Source organism: Phocoena sinus, chromosome 6, assembly GCF_008692025.1.
Source record: "Phocoena sinus isolate mPhoSin1 chromosome 6, mPhoSin1.pri, whole genome shotgun sequence".
NCBI lineage: Eukaryota > Metazoa > Chordata > Mammalia > Artiodactyla > Phocoenidae > Phocoena > Phocoena sinus.
This window is the reverse complement of record NC_045768.1, coordinates 6,202,642-6,228,869: the sequence shown is the minus strand read 5'-3', so window position 1 is coordinate 6,228,869 and position 26,228 is coordinate 6,202,642. Positions and strand designations below refer to the sequence as shown.

The 26,228-nt window shown below is 39.4% G+C and overlaps 1 protein-coding gene across 8 annotated transcripts in view; it reads right to left on the bottom strand.

Moving 5' to 3' along the window:
• Positions 1-26,228, bottom strand: part of FNBP1 (formin binding protein 1) — a 141,232-nt gene that overhangs the window by 90,623 nt on the left and 24,381 nt on the right. For all 8 annotated transcript variants that reach the window (XM_032634750.1, XM_032634745.1, XM_032634747.1 and 5 more), the window contains exon 2: positions 7,105-7,220. In XM_032634750.1, the coding sequence (XP_032490641.1) occupies positions 7,105-7,220 (116 nt within the window). The remainder of the gene's footprint in view (positions 1-7,104; positions 7,221-26,228) is intronic.

Sequence of the window (26,228 nt, the reverse complement as noted above, 5' to 3'; positions counted from 1 at the left end):
CATTTCCACATGAGAGACAACATTTTATGACAGTGCAATGTTTAAATAATCAACACAAAGCAGCTCATTCTCCATTCACACTTTCAGTTTTAAGAGCCTTAAAGTGCTAATGAGGCTGATACACATACAGGGCACCAGAAATTCATCTGGAATAAAATTTATTTATAAAATTAATTTACTTATTAAATTCTTATTAAGTAAATTTAAGAATAATTTATTTATTAAATTATTCTTAAATAAATTTATTTATTATTAAATACATTAAATAAATTATTTCATTGAGCAATCTGTTTTACATTTTATTTACTCAATGGAAACAAAACTTATCATCCATAAAAGTATACCACATGTACTACCACTTAGGTGCTTATTTACAAACAACAACAACAGCCCTCTGAGAAGCCACGTTCTTTCAAAGATACATGACATACACCTTATCCAGATGCTCTTTGGATTAAAATGAAATATTTCTAAACCAAAAGTCATCTAGACATTTCACAATCTGTGCAAACCAGCCAAACAAGAAATCATTAAAGGGACTTCCCTGGTGGTACAGTGGCTAAGAATCCTCCTGCCAATGCAGGGGACACATGTTCGAGCCCTGGTCTGGGAAGATCCCACATGCCGCAGAGCAACTGCGCTCTAGAGCCCGCGTGCCTATAGCCTGTGCTCCTCAACAAGAGAAGACACTACAATGAGAAGCCCACGCACTGCAACGAAGACCCAATGCAGCCAAAAATGAATACATACACAAATAAATAAATTAATTTAAAAAAAAAGAAATCATTAAAGATTTTGCCACTTCAAGTTCAAGCTTAGTTTTACCAGTCACTTTTAAACATTTTACATAAAAACACAACTTTCTTGGATAATTTCATCATTGTTAAATTGTTACAAGAAGGGCCTCCACAGGACCTCTCACGTGCTGCTGGAGGGATCGTGAATCAGACAAACTGTCTGGAAAATTGTTTGACTCCATCTACTAAAGCTAAACATACACAAAGCCTATGACCCAGGAATTCCACTCCTGGGTATATACTTTATATCCCCGAATTGGAAACAAGCAATAGCCTAGTGACAGTAGACTGGACAAACTATGATACATCCATATACCAAAATACTAAACACCAATCAAAAGAAAAGCACCACCACATGCAACAACACAAATGAATCTCATAGACATAATGAGGAACAAAGGAAGCCAAATATAAACAGTGCATAATAAATTATTACATTTGCATAAGGTTCAAAAATAAGCAAGACTAATCCAAGCTGTCAGAGATCAGGAAGGTGGTCAACTATGGGGGGGAGGGGGATGAACCAGAAAGGGCTGGGGCGATGGGGGGCCTCTGAGGCTGGGAATTTCCTGTTTCTTGACCTGGGTGTGGTCACATAGTGGTATTCATTCTGAAATTTTCCGGGGCTATACATTTATGATCTGTGCACTTTTCTGTATATATATTATATTTCAAAAATGTTTTCTGGGGAAAAAAAAATGGTGCTCCAAAATTCAGCAGAATCCTTTTAAGAAACAAAGCCTAGAGGGCAGACAGCAGAAGCAAGAAGAACTACATCCTGCAGCCTGTGGAACAAAAACCACATTCACAGAAAGACAAGATGAAAAGGCAGAGGGCTATGTACCAGATGAAGGAACAAGATAAAACCTCAGAAAAACAACTAAATGAAGTGGAGATAGGCAACCTTCCAGAAAAAGAATTCAGAATAATGATAGTGAAGATGATGCAGGACCTCCGAAAAGGAATGAAGGCAAAGATTGAGAAGATGTAAGAAATGTTTAACAAAGACCTAGAAGAATTGAAGAACAAACAAACAGAGATGAGCAATACAATAACTGAAATGAAAACTACACTAGAAGGAATCAATAGCAGAATAACTGAGGCAGAAGAATGGATAAGTGACCTGGAAGACAGAATGGTGGAATTCACTGCTGTGGAACAGAATAAAGAACCAAGAATGAAAAGAAATGAAGACAGCCTAAGAGACCTCTGGGACAACATTAAACGCAACAACATTCGCATTACAGGGGTCCCAGATGAAGAGAGACAGAAAGGACCAGAGAAAATATTTGAAGAGATTATAGTTGAAATCTTCCCTAACATCGGAAAGGAAATAGCCACCCAAGTCCAGGAAACACAGCGAGTCCCATACAGGATAAACCCAAGGAGAAACACACCAAGACACATAGTAATCAAATTGGAAAAAATTAAAGACAAAGAAAAATTATTGAAAGCAGCAAGGGAAAAATGACAAATAACATACAAGGGAACTCCCATAAGGTTAACAGCTGATTTCTCAGCAGAAACTCTACAAGCCAGAAGGGAGTTGCATGATATACTTCAAGTGATGAAAGGGAAAAACCTACAACCAAGATTACTCTACCCAGCAAGGATCTCATTCAGATTCAATGGAGAAATCAAAAGCTTTACAGACAAGCAAAAGCTAAGAGAATTCAGCACCACCAAACCAGCTCTACAAATGCTAAGGGAACTTCTCTAAGTGGGAAACACAAGAGAAGAAAAGCACCTATAAAAACAAACCCAAAACAATTAAGAAAATGGTCATAGGAACATACATATCGATAATTACCTTAAATGTGAATGGATTAAATGCTCCAGCCAAAAGACACAGGCTTGCTGAATGGATACGAAAACAAGACCCATATATATGCTGTCTACAACAGACCCACTTCAGACCTAGGGACACATACAGACTGAAAGTGAGGGGATGGAAAAAGGTATTCCATGCAAATGGAAATCAAAAGAAAGCTGGAGTAGCAATACTCATATCAGATAAAATAGACTTTAAAATAAAGAATGTTACAAGAGACAAGGAAGGACACTACATAATGATCAAGGGATCAATCCAAGAAGAAGATATAACAATTATAAATATATATGCACCCAACATAGGAGCACCTCAATACATAAGGCAACTGCTAACAGCTATAAAAGAGGAAATCGACAGAAACACAATAATAGTGGGGGACTTTAACACCTCACTTACACCAATGGACAGATCATCCAAACAGAAAATTAATAAGGAAACAGAAGCTTTAAATGACACAACAGACCAGATAGATTTAATTGATATTTATAGGACATTCCATCCAAAAACAGCAGATTACACTTTCTTCTCAAGTGCACATGGAACATTCTCCAGGATAGATCACACCTTGGGTCACAAATCAAGCCTCGGTAAATTTAAGAAAATTGAAATCATATCAAGCATCTTTTCTGACCACAATGCTATGAGATTAGAAATGAATTGCAGGGAAAAAAACATAAAAAACACAAACACATGGAGGCTAAACAATACGTTACTAAATAACCAAGAGATCATTGAAGAAATCAAAGAGGAAATCAAAAAATACCTAGAGACAAATGACAGTGAAAACACTACGATCCAAAACCCATGGGATGCAGCAAAAGCAGTTCTAAGAGGGAAGTTTATAGCTATACAAGCCTACCTCAAGAAACAAGAAAAATCTCAAATAAACAATCTAACCTTACACCTAAAGGAACTAGAGAAAGAAGAACAAACAAAACCCAAAGTTAGCAGAAGAAAAGAAATCATAAAGATCAGAGCAGAAATAAATGAAATAGAAACAAAGAAAACAACAGCAAAGATCAATAAAACTAAAAACTGGTTCTTTAAGAAGATAAACAAAATTGATACACCATTAGCCAGACTCATCAAGAAAAAGAGGGAGAGGACTCAAATCAATACAATTAGAAATGAAAAAGGAGAAGTTTACAACAGACACCGCAGAAATACAAAGCATCCTAAGAGACTACTACAAGCAACTCTATGTCAACAAAACAGAAAACCTGGAAGAAATGGACAAATTCTTAGAAATGCACAACCTTCCGAGATTGAACCAGGAAGAAATAGAAAATATAAACAGACCTATCACAAGCACTGAAATTGAGACTGTGATTAAAAATTTTCCAACAAACAAAAGTCCAGGACCAGATGGCTTCACAGGTGAATTCTACCAAACATTTAGAGAAGAGCTAACACCTATCCTTCTCAAGCTCTTCCAAAAAATTGCAGAGGAAGAACACTCCCAAACTCATTCTATGAGGCCACCATCACCCTGATACCAAAACCAGAAAAAGATACTACAAAACAAGAAAATTACAGACCAATATCACTTATGAATATAGATGCAAAAATCCTCAACAAAATACTAGCAAACAGAATCCAACAACACATTAAAAGGATCATACACCATGATCAAGTGGGATTTATCCCAGGGATGCAAGGATTTTTCAATATAGGCAAATCAATCAATGTGATAAACCATATTAACAAATTGAAGGAGAAAAACCATATGATCATCTCAATAGAATGATCATCTCATTCTCAATAGATGAAGAAAAAGCTTCTGACAAAATTCAACACCCATTTATGATAAAAACTCTCAAGACAGTGGTCATAGAGGGAACCTACCTCAACATAATAAAGGCCATATACGACAAACCCACAGTAAACATCATTCTCAATGGTGAAAAACTGAAAGCATTTCCTCTAAGATCGGGAACGAGACAAGGATGTCCACTCTTACCACTCTTACTCAACATAGCTTTGGAAGTCCTAGTCATGGCAATCAGAGAAGAAAAAGAAATAAAAGGAATACAAATTGGAAAAGAAGAAGTAAAACTGTCACTGTTTGCAGATGACATGATACTATACATAGAGAATCCTAAAGATGCCACCAGAAAATTACTAGAGCTAATCAATGAATTTGGTAAAGTTGTAGGATACAAAATTAATGCACAGAAATCTCTTGCATTCCTACACACTAATGATGAAAAATCTGCAAGAGAAATTAAGGAAACACTCCCGTTTACCACTGCAACAAAAAGAATAAAATACCTAGGAATAAACCTACCTAGGGAGACAAAAGACCTGTATGCAGAAAACTATAAGACACTGATGAAAGAAATTAAAGATGATACCAACAGATGGAGAGATATACCATGTTCTTAGCTTGGAAGAATCAATATTGTGAAAATGACTATACTACCCAAAGCAATCTACAGATTCAATTCAATCTCTATCAAATTACCAATGGCATTTTTTATGGAACTAGAACAAAAAATCTTAAAATTTGTATGGAGACACAAAAGATTCCAAATAGCCAAAGTAGTCTTGAGGGAAAAAAACAGAGCTGGAGGAATCAGACTCCCTGACTTCAGACTATACTACAAAGCTACATTAATCAAGACAACATGGTACTGGCACAAAAACAGAAACACAGATCAATGGAACAAGATAGAAAGCCCAGAGATAAACCCACACACCTGTGGTCAACTAATCTATGACAAAGGAGGCAAGGATATACAATGGAGACAAGACAGTCTCTTCAATAAGTGGTGCTGGGAAAACTGGACAGCTACATGTAAAAGAATGGAATTAGAACACTCCCTAACACCACACACAAAAATAAACTCAAAATGGATTAGAGACCTAAATGTAAGACCAGACACTATAAAACTCTTAGAGGAAAAGATAGGAGGAACACTCTTTGACATAAATCACAGCAAGATCTTTTTTGATCCACCTCTTAGAATAATGGAAATAGAAACAAAAATAAACAAATGAGACCTAATGAAACTTAAAAGCTTTTGCACAGCAAAGGAAACCATAAACAAGATGGAAAGACAACCCTCAGAATGGGAGAAAATATTTGCAAACGAATCAACGGACAAAGGATTAATCTCCAAAATATATAAACAGCTCATGCAGCTCAATATTAAAAAAACAAACAACCCAATCCAAAAATGGGCAGAAGACCTAAACAGACATTTCTCCAAAGAAGACATAGAGATGGCCAAGAAGCACATGAAAAGCTGCTCAACATCCCTAATTATTAGAGAAATGCAAATCAAAACTACAATGAGGTATCACCTCACACCAGTTAGAATGGGCATCATCAGAAAATCTACAAACAACAAATGCTGGAGAGGGTGTGGAGAAAAGGGAACCCTCTTGCACTGTTGGTGGGAATGTAGATTGGTACAGCCACTATGGAGAATAGTATGGAGGTTCCTTAAAAAACTAAAATTGAATTACCATATGATCCAGCAATCCCACTACTGGGCATATACCCTGAGAAAACCATAATTCAAAAAGACACACGCACCCCAATGTTCATTGCAGCACTATTTACAATAGCCAGGTCATGGAAGCAACCTAAATGCCCATTGACAGACGAATGGATAAAGAAGTTGTGGTACATATATACAATGGACTATTACTCAGCCATAAAAAGGAATGAAATTGAGTCATTTGTTGAGATGTGGATGGATCTAGAGACTGTCATACAGAGTGAAGTAAGTCAGAAAGAGAAAAACAAATATCGTATAATAACGCATGTATGTGGAACCTAGAAAAATGGTACAGATAAACCGGTCTGCAGGGTAGAAGTTGAGACACAGATGTACAGAACAAATGTATGGACACCAAGGGGGGAAAGCCACGGGGGGGTGGGGATGGTGGTGTGCTGAATTGGACGACTGGGATTGACATGTATACACTGATGTGTATAAAATTGATGACCAATAAGAACCTACTGTAGGGGCTTCCCTGGTGGCGCAGTGTCTTGAGAGTCCGCCTGCTGATGCAGGGGACACGGGTTCGTGCCCTGGTCCGGGAAGATCCCACATGCCATGGAGCGGCTGGGCCCGTGAGCCATGGCTGCTGAGCCTGCGCGTCCGGAGCCTGTGCTCCGCAACAGGAGAGGCCACAACAGTGAGAGGCCCGTATACCGCAAAAAAAAAAAAAAAAAAAAAAAAAAAAAAGAACCTACTGTATAAAAAAATAAATAAAATTAAATTTAAAAATTTTAAAGAAAAGAAACAGAGCCTAAAAGCAATAACTTGGCTTTTATGTTTACTGTCCTCTAAAAAATAATTTTCAATATTAAAAAAAACAACTGCTTCTACTGAAATATAAGCTTACATGAAAAGGGAAAATAAATATTTAAAGGATTATACATTTATAGTATAAAATGAGGATATAAATTATCTTTACATCCATTCTGCAGTTAACAAACAACATTTCTCAATATCAACTTACCTGAGTTGCTTTGCATAGCTGAGTTCAATCTCTGTCCTTTCCTTTACAAATTTGATGTATTTCTCAAGAGTATCAATTCCCCCCTGTGTGTGTTTTTCTAAGTTGTCAAATTGATCCTGTTAATAAAAAACAAAGGGAGAGCTTGTAATCTTTCTCTGTGATTAACGTAACTTCAGTGAACAATTCTCTCAACAATAAATCAGTACGTAGAAAGCAGTTCTAACATTTTCCATGATTGTACTTGGGTGCTTTTTCGCTGAGCAAATTTTAAATCAACATTACCAAATTTGGTTTGAAAACTGCCTGCGATGTTGAACTCTGACCCCTCTGTTCACGTCCCCTATTCCTGTTAGAAACATGGTGTTTGGATGTATTTAATGTCCTAGCGCAAAGCAAAGTGTCTTCTGCAGATACCAAAAACTGAGAGATGAAACACACTCCCGTGTCAACTCAGTCACACTATTAGCACCTTAACTGTTATCTCTGAGTTAGCATTCAGGATAAGCTCACTGAAATTTGGGGCAAGGAAATGGCAGGGAGAAGAGTTACAAAATACTTGCTTTCTTCAAACAAATGACTCATGTGGACTTCATTCCAACATTCAACCATGCATCAAGTCTACACTATTTGCCAGGAATGGTGCTTGGGGCTGGGGAACAAGAAAGAAGAGAATTATAGCCACGATGTACAGGCTGCCTCAAGATTCCTAGTCTGGAAGGGAGCGGGTAGGTATTCCAGCCACCCCTAATGCAAAGGCAGGGAGAGGCCCAGGAATCAGGGGGACCGGTCCTGCTGGAGCTCAAGGTGGGGGTAGGGCACAAGGGAATGAGTGGTGGTGGGTGACAGAACTAGAGGGTCTGGGCCTGATCACCCAGGGCCTTGAATGCCGAGTTAAGGTGTCTAGACTCTCTGGTGGGCACAAGTGAGCCACTGAAGGGTTCACAAAGGGAGTGGCACACCAGAGACATGTTTAGCATCACCAGGAGCTGGATGTTAGGGGACATCAATATCCAAAGCAGAGAAACTGGGAGCAGAGGAGAGGATTTTATAGACCATGAACAAAGAATCAGCTAGTCTTAGTGACTGGATGGGGAGGCTGGAAGGGATATGCAGGAGAGGAGAGGATTCTAAGGCGACTCCTTGGTTCTGTTTGCTGTGAGTACACAGGCGGAGGGGCAGCAGTTTGGGGTGAAGTGACATGTGGAGTCAGGGACTGACATGTCCAGAAGAGAGTTGGAAACGCAGATGTATTCAGGGCTCAAGGACAGAGGCCAGGGAGCTGGTAGATCTGAAACAATAGCCAAGGATCAGAACCCCAGAGTCGGCTGCAGCTCTGCACTGAATTCATAAAGAGGGCCAAATCCAGGGAGGAGAGCCCAGAAAGACCTACGAAGGTGGGGTGTTAGCACAACATTGGGGAAGAGAGAATTTGCAAAGGTGAAAGTCTGCTCATGAGAGGTAACAGTAATAGAGGATGAGGTTCTAGCCCAGGCTCTGGGACTTCGCAGAGAAAGGCCATGGAATATCTTAAGGTTTTAGTCATCCACCTACAAGGTGAAGATAGAATCCCTGCATAATTTGAGAAATCGGTCGTGAGGATCATGTAAGATGGAAAAATGCCAAGTCAAATACAAAAACACAAAGCCACCATGTAACCCTATCCCAGGCGTGTGCAATCTTACAATATACATTCGGCATCGTCCTTCAGCTTATTTTTTAGATCCAGCATCTTCAATTTTAAATCTATCATTGTGCTTTGATTCTATTTTCCATTCAAAGCAGTGCAAACTGTAACATGAGAAAACGTTCCATATACTTGACTTACAGCAGGAGCGTGACAGAGTCAGGACACTTTTTTTCTCAAACTTGAGAAACCCTGGGAATTCCCTGGCGGTCCACTGCTTAGGATTCTGCGCTTCCACTGCAGGGGGCATGGGTTCCATCCCTGGTCGGGGAACTAAGATCCCGCAAGCTACACAAGAGAAACCCTCTTCTGAAGAAAAATAATTTCCTCAACCTTACTCCCGCCCAGGCCCACAGAACAGTTTGATAAACCTCAATTTAAAAAATTCAGGGGCTTCCCTGGTGGCTCAGTGGTTGAGAGTCCACCTGCCGATGCAGGGGACACGGGTTCGTGCCCCCATCCGGGAAGATCCCACATGCCGCGGAGCGGCTGGGCCCGTGAGCCATGGCCGCTGAGCCTGTGCTCCGCAACGGGAGAGGCCACAGCAGTGAGAGGCCCGTGTACCGCAAAAAAAAAAAAAAAAAAAAAAAAAGAAAAGAAATTCAGGCTTTCTTTTACAAGAATATTTTCTAATTGAAAGTAATCACTGTACAATGTTTACCTTTATACCTAATAAGTTCTAATATTATCATAAAAAATCAGAGACCATTTAAGATTTCCATTGATTCTTGGTCCTCAATAACATATTCCACAAACTCTGAGATTTCATTTCAAGAAACGCTGCTCAAGAATGTTATTTATTTATGTTACCTATAAGGTCAAGGGTTGTCAGGCAAATTTATAGTGTAAACAAGACTGTAGATCTCTTTAAACTACTTGAGAGAGCAAATATACAAACAGTTCAAGTAATGATTACAATCATTCCTAGTTAATTAGAGCAAGTCTTTAAAGCTCTCTGCTAATCAGTAACCCTTTGTTAATATAGTTTCATATTGACCTTATTTATTTAAAATTCCTTTTAACACACTTCCCTCCATTTGAGAGCCCTCTCTCTGTATAATTTCCTATCTCCAGAGCCTTACTATTTTTAGCAGTTATAGATGTTTATAGATGTTATAGACATCTATAGATGTTTATAGATGTTTCCTTGAAGACTTACTAAGATAGTCTGCTCTTAGATTTCACCCTTGTCCTGCTAACAACCTAAGTTCATATTTTTCCTTATTATATTACTTTGCAATTCTTTTTAGCCCTAATATGTATAATATAAAGCAACAGCTTTTGAGATCAAAACACTTTTTAAAAAAAATCTACATTTGAATTGAGTCCACCTTAAAAATTACAGGCCTCAAACCAACAATATGTTTCCAATAAAGTTATCTGTATTCAAGAACATTCTGCAAGCTATAATAAAGCACTTACTAAAATAACAGGGTCCAAGTGAGATAGAAGATATTAATAATAAAAAACCTGACTCAGTAACAAATAAACTAGTACTTGCTTGTGAATATAGCATAGTTCTTTTTTATGCTACATTAAAACATCTCCAATGACACCAGACTCTACTGCTGCTGTCACATGGATGGCCACAACATGGACTTTCTTGACAGCAGCTACGAGAAAATTCAAAACAGATGAAAAACTAATCATCAACCCACTTACATTCTTCACTAAAATGTGGAAAACTTAATGGAAAAAAACCTCCAAATCTTAAAAAGACTCTTTTGTAAGCAAATATTTTAAGTGGTGTTTTTAAAAATAGCCTTTGCTACTTTGGGGATGGTACCATTATCAAAAATGTGTCCTATCCATTATCTGTGAATTATACCTCAATTAAAGACAGGGAGGGAGGGAGGAATGGAGAGGGAGAGGAAGAGAGAGAGAAATGCATCCCTTCCTGTTTAATGTCACAAGATGACACTTTTGAAGACTCTTTTGCCCTCTTAAAAATCGTTGAGGAGGGCTTCCCTGGTGGCGCAGTGGTTAAGAATTCGCCTGCCAATGCAGGGGACACGGGTTCGAGCCCTGGTCCGGGAAGATCCCACATGCCGTGGAGCAACTAAGCCCGTGTGCCACAACTACTGAGCCTGTGCTCTAGCGCCCACGCGCCACAACTCCTGAGCCCACAAGCCACAACTACTGAAGCCCGCGTGCCTAGAGCCCGTGCTCCGCAACAAAAAAAGCCACCACAATGAGAAGCCCGCGCAACACAACAAAGAGTAGCCCTCACTCGCCGCAACTAGACTGCGCACAGCAACGAAGACCCAACGCATCCATAAATAAATAAATAAATAAATAAATAAATAAATCTTTTTTAAAGATCGTTGAGGACCCCAAAGAGCTTTTGTTTACATGGTTTATAGCTATCAATATTTACTCTATCAGAAATTAAAAACTAAAAGATTTTTAAAATACCTATCAATTCATTTAAAAAGACAATAATAAATCCATTATATATTAATGTAACTAGCATATATTTTTTTAATTTTTTGTTTATTTTTAGGAACTTTACTTTCCAAAACAAAACAAAAAGAAAATGAAAAGAATGGCACTGTTTTACATTTCTGTAAATCTCTTTAATGTCTGGTTTAATAGAAGACAGCTGGATTCTCATATTCTTTTACATTTAGTCTGTTATGAGTCTTTACTTTGGTGGAAGTACATCAAAAAAATACAACTTCACACAGATATGTAGTTAGAAAATGGAGGAGTATTTCAATGCCTTTTCTAGGTAATTGCAGATGTTCTTATTTGACACCACACCCAAACTTAACAAATTCTTAGAGGTTAGCTGCAATGTGAAATCTGAAACCATGGCAATGAATTTTTCATACTGGTTACAATAAAATGCACTAGTCTGTCTTGCACTTTGAATGGATCTTTCACCTATGCATGAATGCACTATGCATTGGTCATTTGGAAAATATTATTTCTCTGATATGTGCAGATCTTCCAAGTGTTGACACATTTCCATATAAAATATTTTAAAATTCCATGTTTATTTCACTACCTATCTTATCTGATGAGTCTTTAAATATCTGGAAACTGTCAAGCTCACAGTGCCATGTACACATTTTCCAAAATTCTAATTTCCACTTAAAAGCTGGAATTTTATCGTTGGCAACAAATGTTGTCAGTTGTTTCCTTGAGGTGACAGGCTCACTTCTTTCATTTTTGAGAAAATGTTTGACAAATGCTCAAGTGTTTGTCTGTCGATCGTTCTTTGAAGTAAAAATGGTGTCCTATGATAAAAGCAGCTAGACCAGCTCAAAACAATCACTTAAGTATTTTGGTTTAAGCATACTTCCCGTCTGTCTTGTCACACACACTATTAAAAAGATGTATGATGTATATTCAAAGGTTGAGATTTAATAAAATTAATAATCTTTACTGTTTCATCAAGGACATTTAAAAATAAAACTGATTTTTTTTTTAAACAACTAACGGTGAAGAATTCAGTAACTTCTACTACAGTTTGGAGCCACCACCCTGATTCCTGCTAAGGCACCAGCCATCTTACCCACCACTGCTTTTGCACCATCGGTAAAAATGCCAACACAGTGAAAAAGACAATGTCTTACTATCATTATGAAAATAGTTTTGACCTCAGGGACTCCATGAGAGGGTTTCTGGAACCTCCAGAGGTCCGGGGACCACACTTTAGGAACCGCTGTCATATGACACATACTCTAAAATTTCTACTTGAAAGCTTCATATTGCCAAAGATGAAGAAAGTCAGATAATGTATGACCTAATGGAAAATGTTTAATTTATAAGAGCATACTATATATATACTCAACAAGTAACTCCAAAATTGCCAAAAGGACTGCAAATGGATGTGTCCAAGTAGCTCGTTACAACCTGACAGGTACCTTTCCAGAATCTCCCCCCTCCCTCAGAGCCTCCTCTTGAATTCTCATTGCTCTCTGAATTCCAACCAACCAAAGTCTCCTGCCAGGAGCTTTCAGCTGTAAGGGGCTGAGTAAGCTGAAGAGACAAATGAGTTGCAATTGTATTAATCAGCATACAATTGCTGTATTATTTTTCAGGTGTGGTTTTCTGTCCTAGACTGTGACTAAGCTCCTTTATACACTGAAGATTGAACCGAAATAAGCATGAACGCTGGCATTTGTTTGGCTCATTATATCTTCATCAGTTTCTAAAAAATCATGAAGCTAGGACTTCCCTGGTGGCACAGTGGTTAAGAATCTGCCTGCCAGTGCAGGGGACACCGGTTAGATCCCTGGTCCACGAAGATCCCACATGCCACGGAGCAACTAAGCCCGTGCACCACAACTACTGAGCCCGCGTGCCACAACTACTGAAGCCCACGTGCCTAGAGCCCGCACTCAGCAACAAGAGAAGCCACCGCAAAGAGAAGCCCTTGCACTGCAATGAAGAGTAGCCCCTGCTCACTGCAGCTAGAGAAAGCCCACGCGCAGCAACGAAGACCCAATGAAGCCAAAATAAACTAATAAATAAATTTATTTTTTAAAAAAATCATGAAGCTGAATACAAACAAATTTTGCCTTCCTATATATCTACAATATAAACCCATCAGTCAGGGTTGAGACTGGTCTCTGTAGGTCAGCATACAATGATTATTCTTGCTTATTTAGGAAGACTTCTGAAATCTTATTTTTTTTTTCAAATGATGCAAAAGAACTAACACAGGAACTACATGCACAAAAGCTATTTACTTTAAGATGAGGAGACCAAATCAGCCACAAGGAAGTTTTCTCCAAAGTGTAGGTCAATTTTTAACACAATACTTCCTGTAATCAAAAAGTATTCTAGGGACTTCCCTGGTGGCGCAGTGGTTAATACTCTGTGCTCCCAATGCAGGGGGCTTGGGTTCGATCCCTGGTCAGGGAACTAGATCCCACATGCATGCCAAAACTGAGGAGCCCGCCTGCCACAACTAAGGAGCCCGCCTGCTGCAACTAAGACCCAGCACAACCAAATAAATAAAGTATGCTAAACAGATACATTCAAAATCCCTGGAAAAAGCCAATCTAGTAAGAAGCTAAGTTGCTAAAGTTACCTCTGTGTAAATGGCTCCGACTCAGAGGAAGGGTATACTGAAGGTAGCTCTTCTCCACTTAAATCCGTCCCTCTGCAGCAAGTTACTCAGGGAAGGCAATTATCCCCACCGTATCACGGGGGCACTTCCATCTGTGCTATCAAACCACCATGTTAGGATACTCTAATTCTGTAAAAATCCACTTTCCTAAGGACTTGGGCACTTTATAAAGTGGCAGACCTTAAATGGCTCCATTTCAACAGAATCACTTGGAATGCAATTACCGGTGTTGGCTTCCTCTTCTCTTTGAGGGAAGAGTGTCAGAAGGAATTTGAAAAAGAATAGATACAGGTATATGTATAACTGAATCACTTTGCTGTACACCGGAAACTAACACAACATTGTTAATCAACTATACTTCAATGTAAAATAAAAATTAAAAAATTAGAGTGTCAGAAGGCATAGATTTATCCTCAGTAAATGTAACAAGACCTCCATTTAAAGTGTTTTTAGGGACGTCCCTGGTGGTGCAGTCAGTGGATAAGACTCCACACTCCCAATGCAGGGGCCTCAGGTTCAATCCCTGGTCAGGGAACGAGATCCCATATGCATGCCGCAACTAAGAGTTCGCATGCCACAACTAAGGAGCCCACGTGCTGCAACTAAGACCCGGTGCAACCAAATAAATTTTTAAAAAATGTTTTAAGGGCTTCCCTCGTGGTTGAGAGTCCTCCTGCCGAGGAGGGGAGGATCCCATATTCCTGAGGAGCAGCTGGGCCCATGAGCCATGGCCGCTGAGCCTGCGCGTCCGGAGCCTGTGCTCCGCAACGGGAGAGGCCGCAACAGTGAGAGGCCCGCGTACCGCAAAAAAAAAAAAAGTTTTAAAAAATCCATTTGAGTCTGAATAGTCAAGTGGCTGCATCTACAGGAACAAAAAAAGTTTTATACAACTTTATAAACAAGGGACCTCCCTGGTGGTCCAGTGGTTAAGAATCCACCTTCCGATGAAGGGGACACGGTCCGATCCCTGGTCAGGGAACGAAGATCCCACATGCCACAGGGCAACTAAGCCCTCGCACCGCAACTACTGAGCCCGCGCACCACAACTAGCAAGACGCCCGTGCGCCACAGTGAAGATCCCATGTGCTGCAACTAAGACCCGACACAGCCAAATTAATTAATTTTTAAAAACTTAATAAACAAAAATGTGTCATCCCAAATAGCACCTGCAATTCTATTTCTTGAATGTTTAACAAAGACTTCAGTTCATTTTCATGGACAAAAGAAGACTTGTCCTCATACATTACATTAAAAGCAGAAATACCCCCAAATATAGGTTCGACGTAAAAGTTGTCAAACCTTAAAAGTGATGAAAAACCATTACCCAAAGTGACTTCAATGTTTGACCAAAGTAGATAAAATGTGAAAGGCAGCATTAGAGTGTTTTTCTTTCAAGCAGCCAGAAATCCTTGTGTTTTGGCAATACAAGTAGAGGCAGATTCTGTCAAACCATATACACAATACATCTACTGATTCTGAAACGGGTCCTGTGAATTAGTGCGGTGTGCTCCTTGGGTTGAAAATGCCTACTCAAGCAAGAGCCTGTGACATAATTGACAAAATAGGGGCTCTGATATCATAGGGTCATGGCTGGACAGTCAAGTTAGTATAATGGATTTTAATTTAGGAAGGGAATGCACGCAAAATGAATGGTTTTCCTGAACTCAGAATCTCTTTAAAAAGCAAGTCTGCAACATGTCATAAAAATAGGTATACAAATTCAGGTATATTTGCTGTAACCAGTCACCATCGAACACTCTTTTCTGTTGTGAAAATGAAAATACTAAAGACTTAGTCCATGTTCATGGTTCTTTCCAGCCATTGCATTGGAAACATGAGAGGTAAGAACATATACAAACACAAGATGAAAATACATGTATGAGTCAAAAAAAAAAAAAAGCTTTCACTGAAGTTTGAGGCAACAGCATATGGATGAAGTTAGCGACGTGAAGAATGTGGAAAGGCGCACAGAACACGAAAAGCTGCATTTTGGAATTTTTCTAACGATAATTATATTGTGTAAAAAGGGCAAAAAAGAGGTTGATGTTGGATGTACAACAAATGAGAGGCCCCAAAAAGCAGAAGACTTGGGGCTAATGAATGTGGGGTGCCCTCAGCCAAATGTGATGTGATTTTACATTGCATCCTGAAGTGAAAAGAGAAGGTAACAACTATAACATGGAGAAAAAGCACCAGAATTTTGACTCTACCAGAGTCCAAGCAGATGAGATTTGGAGGGGAAATTGCTATGGAATGTATTCCTTTAAGAAGCCACAATGGGGACTTCCCTGGTGGCGCAGTGGTTAAGAATCTGCCTGTCAATACAGGGGACACGGGTTTGAGCCCCGGTCCAGGAAGATCCCACATGCCGCGGAGCAACTAAGCCCGTGTGTCACAACTACTGAGCCTGCGCTCTTAGAGTCCGTGAGCCACAACTACGGAGCCCGAGTGCCACAACTACTGAAGCCCACGTGCCTAGAGCCCGTGCTCCACAACAAGAGAAGCCACCACAATGAGAAGCCCACACACTGCAACGAAGAGTAGCCCCCGCTTGCTGCAACTAGAGAAAGCCTGCGCACAGCAACGAAGACCCAACGCAGCCAAAAATCGATAAAGTAAAATTAAAAGAAAAAAAAAAAGAAGCCACAATGAGCTTCTGGTCTATTTCAATGTTCTTAGAACATCTTAGTCACTTTCCACCCCCATCTCTGCTCCTTTGGATACAGTAAAAGCAACAAACAAACATCTGTAACTGTCCCAAACAGACTGAGTGAAAGAGACTGCAAAGCCCTCTTTCTGCAAAGAGCGCTTACTTTCTTTCATTAAAACAAACAAACAAACCCACTAACTTAGTAAATGATATTTTTAACAGTATTTTTCCAGATAGGCAGTATCAAATACCTTAAGCAGAGGAGGTGAAGAATTAAGGATGATGGGGTCAGGGGGGAGGGATAAATTAGGGAGTTTTGGATTAACAGATACACACTACTGTATATAAAGTAGATAAACAACAAGGACCTACTGTATAGCACAGGGAACTCTACTCAGTACTCCATCATGATGTATATGGGAAAAGAATCTAAAAACGAGTGGATATATGTACACGTACAACTGATTCACTTTGCTGTACACCTGAAACACAACATTGTAAATCAGCTATACTTCAAAGAAAGAAAGAAAGGAAGGAAGGAAGAAAGAAGAAAGAAAAAGGATGATGAAGCTATAAAAACTAGTTTCAGAAAGCTGGGTCTAGCTTGTAAGTAGTGGGCTGAATCAATGCTAATTGAAGATAGAAACTAGTCAGAGAACAAAATCTTGCCCTTTATGAGAAAAAACGCTCTGTCTCATTGTGACGGCACACAAGAGGGGCTTTGCTTAGTCAACTCATGACTGTAAGATGAACATCTGTAACACAAACACCCAGAATCGTTACTGTCTGGCTTCGACCTGGCACGGAATCTCCTCATTCATTTCCTGGTTTCTGTGCAGCAGCTTGGAACATTGAAGGTTGTCTACATATGAACTGGTTCCTTTCCCGGGCCTGCTCCATCAGCAGGTGCAAGAGTGGAGTCCCCTTCCCCTCCTCCAGCTGTCCAGCATTCCTCTGAGCCCTGGAGAACTCACTGTACCTTTCAAACAGCCCACACTGCCCTCCATGGGTGATTCTCTCCTCCAGGAAGCATGTTCAAACCAACCCAAGGGCAGAAGAAAAGAAGGAGAGGAAGAGGAGGAAACCACACTCTAAATACCAGGAAGAACTTTGAAGGCAGTCCAAAGACTAATGAAGAGCAAAGTATATAAGTAAATTTTTAATGAAAAGGAAAAGCCAGATTTTAGAAGTCTGACTTATTTCTAAACTCTATAAAAATATGTCCAGGTGTGTGTGGGGCATTGGGCAAAATATTATAGAAATATCACAGGGAAACATTTTTTTAAGCCCTGGCACCTGAAACTTAGTTAACGTCGATGAAAAAGATTATCTAAACACTTAACAATTTACTCACTTCCAATTTTAAGTAAAGAAGGTCAAGCAAATACAGGCTGTCCCTTTCCAAGACAGGGGATACCAAGTCTCAATCCCGCTGCCACAACCCAGTATCTGACCCAAAGAACCCACATGACAGGCTAGATTGGACCCATCAGAAAGTCTCCGGAAATAGGTGCTGGAGGTAAGAGGTGAAAATTGTTCCTGTGAGAAGTTAGAGAAAAAAACGTGAGTCTGCAGAGATGGAGAATAAAGCAGAGATGCCAGACAACATTACTCTGGGCATTCAAAATGGGTGTATGGCGAGCTTTCCACTGGCTGACTCAAGTCCTTTGGGAGGCTGGCCTGTTCTTCCAGTCCCTGGTTCTGTAAGATATCCCTTGGAACAGACCCTCTTGGCTGGCAACGAAGCAGTTGCCTGCCTCCCACTCTGTGGGTCGAGCAGCTCTCCTGATACAAGATCACTTTTCCCATCTCCCTTGCAGCTAGGACATGAACATGTGACATCACCCTGGCTAGTGAGGTGTATGGGATATCTACAGGTGGCTTCTGAAAAAGACTATCCTCCCTATTAAACTCCTCCCCTTCTTAACTTGACTTGGTCATAGCTGCCTGTGGTGCTTGGAACTGCACCCTCTCTCCCCGATTTGCCCAGCTGCCTTTTACTGATCCTTCTTGTTTCAGTTTAAACATCACTTCCTCTGAAAGGCTTTCTCTAATCCCACATCTAGATTGAGTCCCATACTTCCAGTCTCCCACTGCCTTTTTATTTTAACCCCCACTACAACTCTAGTGTTTCCACTATAATTCCAGTGCCTATGGTCAGCGCTCAGTAAGAAATGGTTGAATGTTTGCAATTTTGGAAAAGAAACAAGGGGTGTGGGTTAGATTGAAAGTAACAAAAGACATAAAGCAAAGAGGCTTAGATGATAGGACACATACTATCTCACATTACAAAGAGTCCAGAGGCAGGGATGTTCCAGGATTGGTGTTGATGGTCAGTAATTTCATTAAAGAGCCAGATGTTTTTCATCTCTTGTTTCTGCCATTCCCAGCACATCAGTGATGCTTCCTCCTCCTGGTTACAGGAAGTCCCCTTTCTAAATTCTAAAAAATCTGAAATTCCAAACACATCTGGCTCCAAAGGTTTTGGATAATATCAATAGATGTTGAATGTAATTTGGGGAAATCAGTTGCTCAATAAGACAAGGTAGGAAAAATAAAAGGTACAAGGATTGGAAAGGAAGAAATATGTCATTCACAGATTATATGATTAACTATGTAGCACAGACAAAAGAATCCAGTGATAATTTTTTAGAATTAAGAGTTTAACATGATTGCTGGATATAAAATCAACGTACAGGACACAATTGCTTTTCTATAAACCAGCAACAAACAGAACATGAAATTTTAGAAACAATTTCATTTACAATAGCATGAAAAGTTGCAAGTAGATAGAAATGAACTTAATAGAAAATGTGTGAGATCGTCATGGAGAAAATGATAAAACTTTCTTAAGAGACATTAAAGAAAACCAGAATAAGTGGAGAGATACAAGCCATGTTCATGGATTGGAAGGCTCTATACTGTAAATGTATCAAATCTCCCCCAAACTATCTATAGATTCAATGCAGTTTCAATTAAAATCTCAACACGTTTTTGGAGAATATAATTCAAAGATTAAAAGGAGTTGAGGGACTTCCCTGGTGGTGCAGTGGTTAAGAATCCTCCTGCCAATGCAGGGGACACGCATTCGAGCCCTGGTCTGGGAAGAGCCCACATGCCACGGAGCAACTAAGCCCGTGTGCCACAACTACTGAGCCTGCGCTCTAGAGCCCACAAGCCACAACTACGGAGCCCGAGTGCCACAACTACTGAAGCCTGCGCGCCTAGAGCCTGTGTTCCACAACAAAGAGAAGCTACTGCAGTGAGAAGCCCGCGCACCGCAACATAGACCCCGCTTGCCCGCAACTAGAGAAAGCCCACGTGCAGCAACGAAGACCCAATGCAGCCAAAGGTAAAAAATAAATAAATTTTTAAAAAAGGAGTTGAAAAGGTAAATCAATAGCCAAAAACACTCTTGAAGAACAAGGCAGGGGTGGGTACTAGCCACACCGGATATTGACTTATTATGAAGTTAATTAAGAGGCTGTGTGGTATTGGCCAGGGACAGAAAAATAGGTGAATGCAAAGAACAGAAAGGCCAGGAACAGACCCATGCCAAAAAAGACTTTGTATAGAAAACAGGTAGCCGTATAGAAAAGACAGAGAACCTGATGGCAGGACCTGGGGTCTGGAGCTAGAATGAATTGGTTTGAACTCTGGCTCTTTGACATACCAGCTATGTCACATGGAGCAAGTTACTTAACTTCTCTGTGTTTCTGCTTCTTGTCTAAAAAAGTGGGCATAATAGCAGGATCTATTTGTAGGGTTACTGTAAGGTTTAAATAAGTTATCTCATGCTTAGAACACCGCTTGGTACATGGTAAGCCCTCAGTAAGTGTGAATACTGGCATCATCATCACCACCACCACCATCATCATCATCAAAGGCCAATGGGGAAAAAACAAGCTGTTCAATAAAAGGTGCTGGAAGCGGCGGGGGGTGGGTGGTGGTGGTGGGATGAACTGGGAGATTGGGATTGACATATATACACTGATATATATAAAATGGATAACTAATAAGAACCTGCTGTATAAAAAAATAAATAAAATTCAAAACTTCAAATAAAATAAAAGGTGCTGGGATAATTGTACATCTATTGAAAAAAATGAAATCAAAACTCTATCTCTTACAATACATACACAAACTAATTCCAGGTAGATTAAGGACCTAAATGGAAAGGGCAAGGCTGTAACATTCTCAGGAGACAATATAGGAGAATGCTTTTCTGACCTTGTAGGAAAGGATTTTTAAACAAGATATAAAAAGGCATTCACTGTAAAGAAAAATAGATTGATAAACCTGACTGTATAAAAACTAAAAACTGGGGCTTCCCTGGTGGCGCAGTGGTTGAGAGTCCGCCTGCCGATGCAGGGGACACGGGTTCGTGCCCCGATCCGTGAAGATCCCACATGCCGCGGAGCGGCTAGGCCCGTGAGCCATGGCCGCTGAGCCTGCGCGTCTGGAGCCTGTGCTCCGCAACGGGAGAGGCCACAACAGTGAGAGGCCCGCGTACCGCAAAAAAAAAAAAAAAAAAACTAAAAACTTCTAGGGGACTTCCCTGGTGGCGCAGTGGTTGAGAATCTTCCTGCCAATGCAGGGGACACAGGTTCGAGCCCTGGTCCGGGAAGATCCCACGTGCCGCGGAGCAACTGAGCCCATGCGCCACAACTACTGAGCCTGCGCTCTAGAGCCCGCGAGCCACGACTGCTGAAGCCCGCGTGCCTGGAGCCCGTGTTCCGCAACAAAGAGAGGCCACTGCAATGAAAAGCCCGCTCACCGCAGTGAAGACCCAACACAGCCAAAAATAAATAAATAAATAACGACACAAATAAATAAATAAATTTAAAAAAACAAAACTAAACTAAAAACTTCTGTTCATGAAAAAGATACCACGAGGAAAGTGAAACGATACAGGACAAACTGGGAGAAGATATTTGTAACACATGATCAACAAAGGGTTAGTAAGTATCTAGAATATAGAAGGAACTACTTTAAATCAATTTTCTTTTTTTAACTGAGGTATAACTGACAGATAACATTATATTAGTTTCAGGTGTACAAAATAATTATTTGATATTTATATTGTGAAATGATTGCCACAGTAAGTCTATTTAACATCAGTCACCATACACAGTTACAAAAAAATGTTTTTCTTGTGATGAGAACTAAATCATTTCTCAAAAAGAGGAAATAACCCAATAGGAAAGGGGGCAAAAATCATAATTATTTTAAGAATGAAATGATATTTAGCTTTATAAGTAATCAAGAAAACACATATTAAAATTATACCCACCTGCCTGGCAAAATTTGAACTCAGAAAACACCAAGCGTTAACAAGGATGTGTTGCTAGGTGAATGCTCATATACCGCTGGGGACCTTGGCACACAGATTGGTTTACCTAGTAAAGGTGAGCATTTGCCCCTGTATGACCCAGCAATTCTTCTGCTGGAGACGTATCTTAAGGTCTAGGACCAAAACAATAAACTCTTGCTCATGTGCACCAAGGGACATGCAAGGGAATGTTTATAGCAGCATAATTCACAGCAGCAAAATACAAACAACCCAACTGTCCATCTGATTCCATTTATATAAAGTCTATATAAAAAGAGACAAAACTAAACAATGTATTGTTCATCGATATATTCATAAGTGACGAAAAACTACAAAGAAAAACAAAATAATATTTTTAATACAAAGTTTTGAATAATACTCAATTAGGGCAGGAGAGTATGAAGGTGGAGATGTGATCAGGCTCATAGGGGGCTTCTGGAGTGGAGTAAGTTCTATTTCTTTCCCTGGGTGAAATGCACATGGATGTTCATCTCACTGCTATTTCTGTACACATCATTCTATCTATACAGTTTCATACATTCATTTGTAATATACCATAATTAATATTTAACTGCTAGTTTACAGTTGGATTGATAGGGAAATCTTCAGTATAAGAGGGACTTAAGATCACTTGAACCTCTGCCAACTGGAGATCAAAAATAAAGATACATTTATGAAAGAAAAAAATGAAGTCAATAGAAACATTACATAAAGTATTGAACTATTACTTTTTCCCTTGATTGATGTGCTTATTTTGTTCCCATAAAAAATATAAAACGTTCTTCAGAAGATGGGCATCATTTAGTACCCAAGTATGGACTGATTATTGATTGCAAAAAAAGACTTCACGCTTAGAAAGAAAAAACTTTTAAAAAATCCAAGACTATTGAATATTACCATTTGTAAAACAAAGAACAAATGAACAAAAACGAAACCAAAAAACCCATTTTGCTTATTTGGTAAGGAAAGTGCTTTATTATTAATTTCTTTGATTATTCGTGGAATTAACCTTTTTTAGACATGTTCATTAGCATTTGGAATTTCCTCTTATAATGGTTCTCTTCTTAATCCTTATTCACTTCTCTGTTAGAAATTTTGAAATTATCTTATTTTTCTGCATAAGCTCATCATATCTTAGAGTGTCATATTTGGTATAAATGTTGGATTTAAAATGTGATATGTATTTTTGACACAGAGATATATAAATGTACGTTTATCTAGGGGGTTAGAACTGTGACTATTTTCCACTTCTCTGTGCGTTCCAAATTTTCTCCAATGAGCATTTTTCCTGATTATCAATATAGTACAATGCTAATTTAGTTAACAAGTTATTATTTTAAAGACACCCAAGGAAATAACATAAGGAAGTATCTATTCTGGAAGTAACTTTTACCTTCACTTTATTGTATTACCACTTCCTTCCAGGTAGTAATTCATGATAAAATAACATAAATGTTGCCATTTTACTCAAGTCTGATGCTTTTACTAAAAGGAAAAACATCTCTACTGACATATCATATAACATTAAATAGAAATCCAGGGTTCACTTTCAAATGTCTTTTCCTCTAAATTTCTAAATCTACTGCCAAGTGCTGCCACCTTCATACTATTCAGTTTACCGAAGGTGCACCAGGCACTCTTACCTGTAATCCCAACACTAGTTACCTCTTTCACTGAGCACGACCTCATCTGAGCCTGACTCACTACATCTTGCACCATCAGTCAAGACTAACATGGCACATACCACCTGGGGGCCCTTGTTAAATATTTGTGGAATGAATGAATGAGTCAATGGAAACTCCTTCAGCCATCACTGTAATTCTTCCGCTATTTGATTCCTTCAAGCCCATTATCAGAGTCAGTTTAGTTCACATATGTCGTTTCTTTTCCCGGATTTCAGGATAATGTGAGCCAGCCTCTGCCAAGAGCTAGGGATGCAACTGTGAACAGAAAAGTACCCTGCTCTCATGAAGCTATTAAAAACGTTACTTTTGAAGAGCCTGCAGTAACATGAGATTTTACATATATAGGGTTGCTTTCTCTTTTTTTGCCTTGTTTCTTAAACCTCCAATCATACCATTAGGAGCACTTAAGTCCCTGAGCTCGGGTGCAAAAAAAAAGCTTAAAAAAAAAATTCTAGGACATGGCTGCTTTCCCTAAGCTGTTGCCAAAGAATGTGAGACAGCTAAATGTTTAGATACCTATAATCCTGGCACAAGTGTTTTCTTTTCATTAATTATACACGGATAGTCAGTTTTCTTAATAACTAAAAGCTATTCAAGTTTTAAAAATAAACATGAATAGATAGTTCAAAGAAAACCCGCATGTTTGGCTCTGTTTTTGAGTGGTTGTAAATTATTTCTAGCTGCATCTTATTTCATTCTTTTGAGCTATTTCTGTGTTACAGATTTCTTTTGGGCAAATGCTAATATAACGAATACACTATAGTAATGCTTTAAAAACAAACTAAAATGAGTAAACTAAAAACATACAGCGCTGTTGGTCAGGCTAAGTGTTTCAGTTTTTGTTTTGTTTTGTTTTTTTGAGGTACGCGGGCCTCTCACTGTTGTGGCCTCTCCCGTTGCGGAGCACAGGCTCCGGACGTGCAGGCTCAGCGGCCATGGCTCACGGGCCCAGCTGCTCCACGGCATGTGGGATCTTCCCGGACCGGGGCACGAACCCGTGTCCCCTGCATCGGCAGGCGGACTCTCAACCACTGCGCCACCAGGGAAGCCCAGGCTAAGTGTTTTATTGCAGGACAGGGGGAAGGTTTGTGTACTCTGCGGCATGAGACTCCAGCCTCGGCGCCTCACTGCACTAGCAGTATGAAGTTGCATAATTTCTGTGTTACAGTTTCCTCATCTGTAAGTGAAAATAATAATACCACACTTAAAGCCACTGAACTGTATACTTAAAAGTGTCTAAAATGGCAAATTTTATATTATGTATATTTTACAATAAAAAAAAGTTTATGAAAAAGACTATTAAGAGAAGTCAGAAAGATCACATTAGACTAGACAACATAGGGCCACACTGGCCATTCGAAGGAATTTTAGAGTAGGTTGGGGAGTCACTGAAATACTTTGAGAATAGTGAATTTGTTCTGATATTGCTTATTGACTTTCAGTATTCATTTTTCACCCCTTCGAAGTTTCTACTTTACCATAAAGACTAGAAGGCTAAAAACTACATTTCTCAGACTCTCTTGTACGTAGGGATCTGTGTTTAGGTTTCACAAGCGAGATAATGCTCATGAGATCTGAAAAGCGAAAATGAGGCAGTGTGGGAAAAAAGTACCAACCTGGTAAAGTGGTTGGGACATAAAATGAGTGAATATGGAGTAAAGTGCTGAGAATTGGCACCAAGTAATTACGTAGCTAAATAATAGCTTACTGACAAATTAAACATCATAACGATATAATAACACAGGTCAAATGGTTAAATTCTGTGCCCTAAAAGACAGGTAAGGGACTTCCCTGGCCATCCAGTGGTTAAGAATCCATGCTTCCATGGCAGGGGGTACGGGATGGATCCCCGGTCAGGGAACTAAGATACCGCATGCCAAGTAGTGTGGCCAAAAAATAAAAAATTAAAATAAAAAATTAAAAGACTAGGTAAAACTATCTTTAACACTAGATTCCATTCCCACTTTCTGCACATGGGTTACTCACAGTGTGACCTAGTAAGGAATCCAACATTGCTAGTGGTTATGACCGTAATCCTGAGTCTAAGAGCAGAAATCCCAGTGTTCCAGGGATTTGGGGAGGACCACAGGAAACCTCTAATTCAGTGGGAAGTGCCCATATTTCAGGAATTCTTCAAAGAATTATGCAAACACAAAGGTGCAGAAGATGTTAACAACTCAAGTTAATCTGCATGGTCATCCATCTACCGATGAATGGATAAAGAAGATATGATACATATATACAATGGAATACCATTCAGCCATAAAAAAGAACGAAATAATGCCATTTGCAGCAACGTGGATGGACCTAGAGATTATCACACTAACTGAAGTAAGTCAGAAAGAGAAAGACAAATACCATATAATATCACTTATGTGTGGAATCTAAAATATGACGCAACTGAACTTATCTACGAAATAGAAACAGACTCACAGACATAGAGAACAGACTTGTGGTTGCCAAGGGGTAGGGAGGTGGGGGAGGGGTGGATTGGGAGTTGGGACTAGCAGCTGCAAACTACTATATGTAAGATGCATAAACAACAAGATCCTACTGCATAGCACAGGGAACTATATTCAGTATACCGTGATAAACCATAAAGGAAAAGAGTATGAAAAAGAATATATGTATGTATATATGTACATATACATGTATGTATATATATGTACGTATATACGTATATATATGTA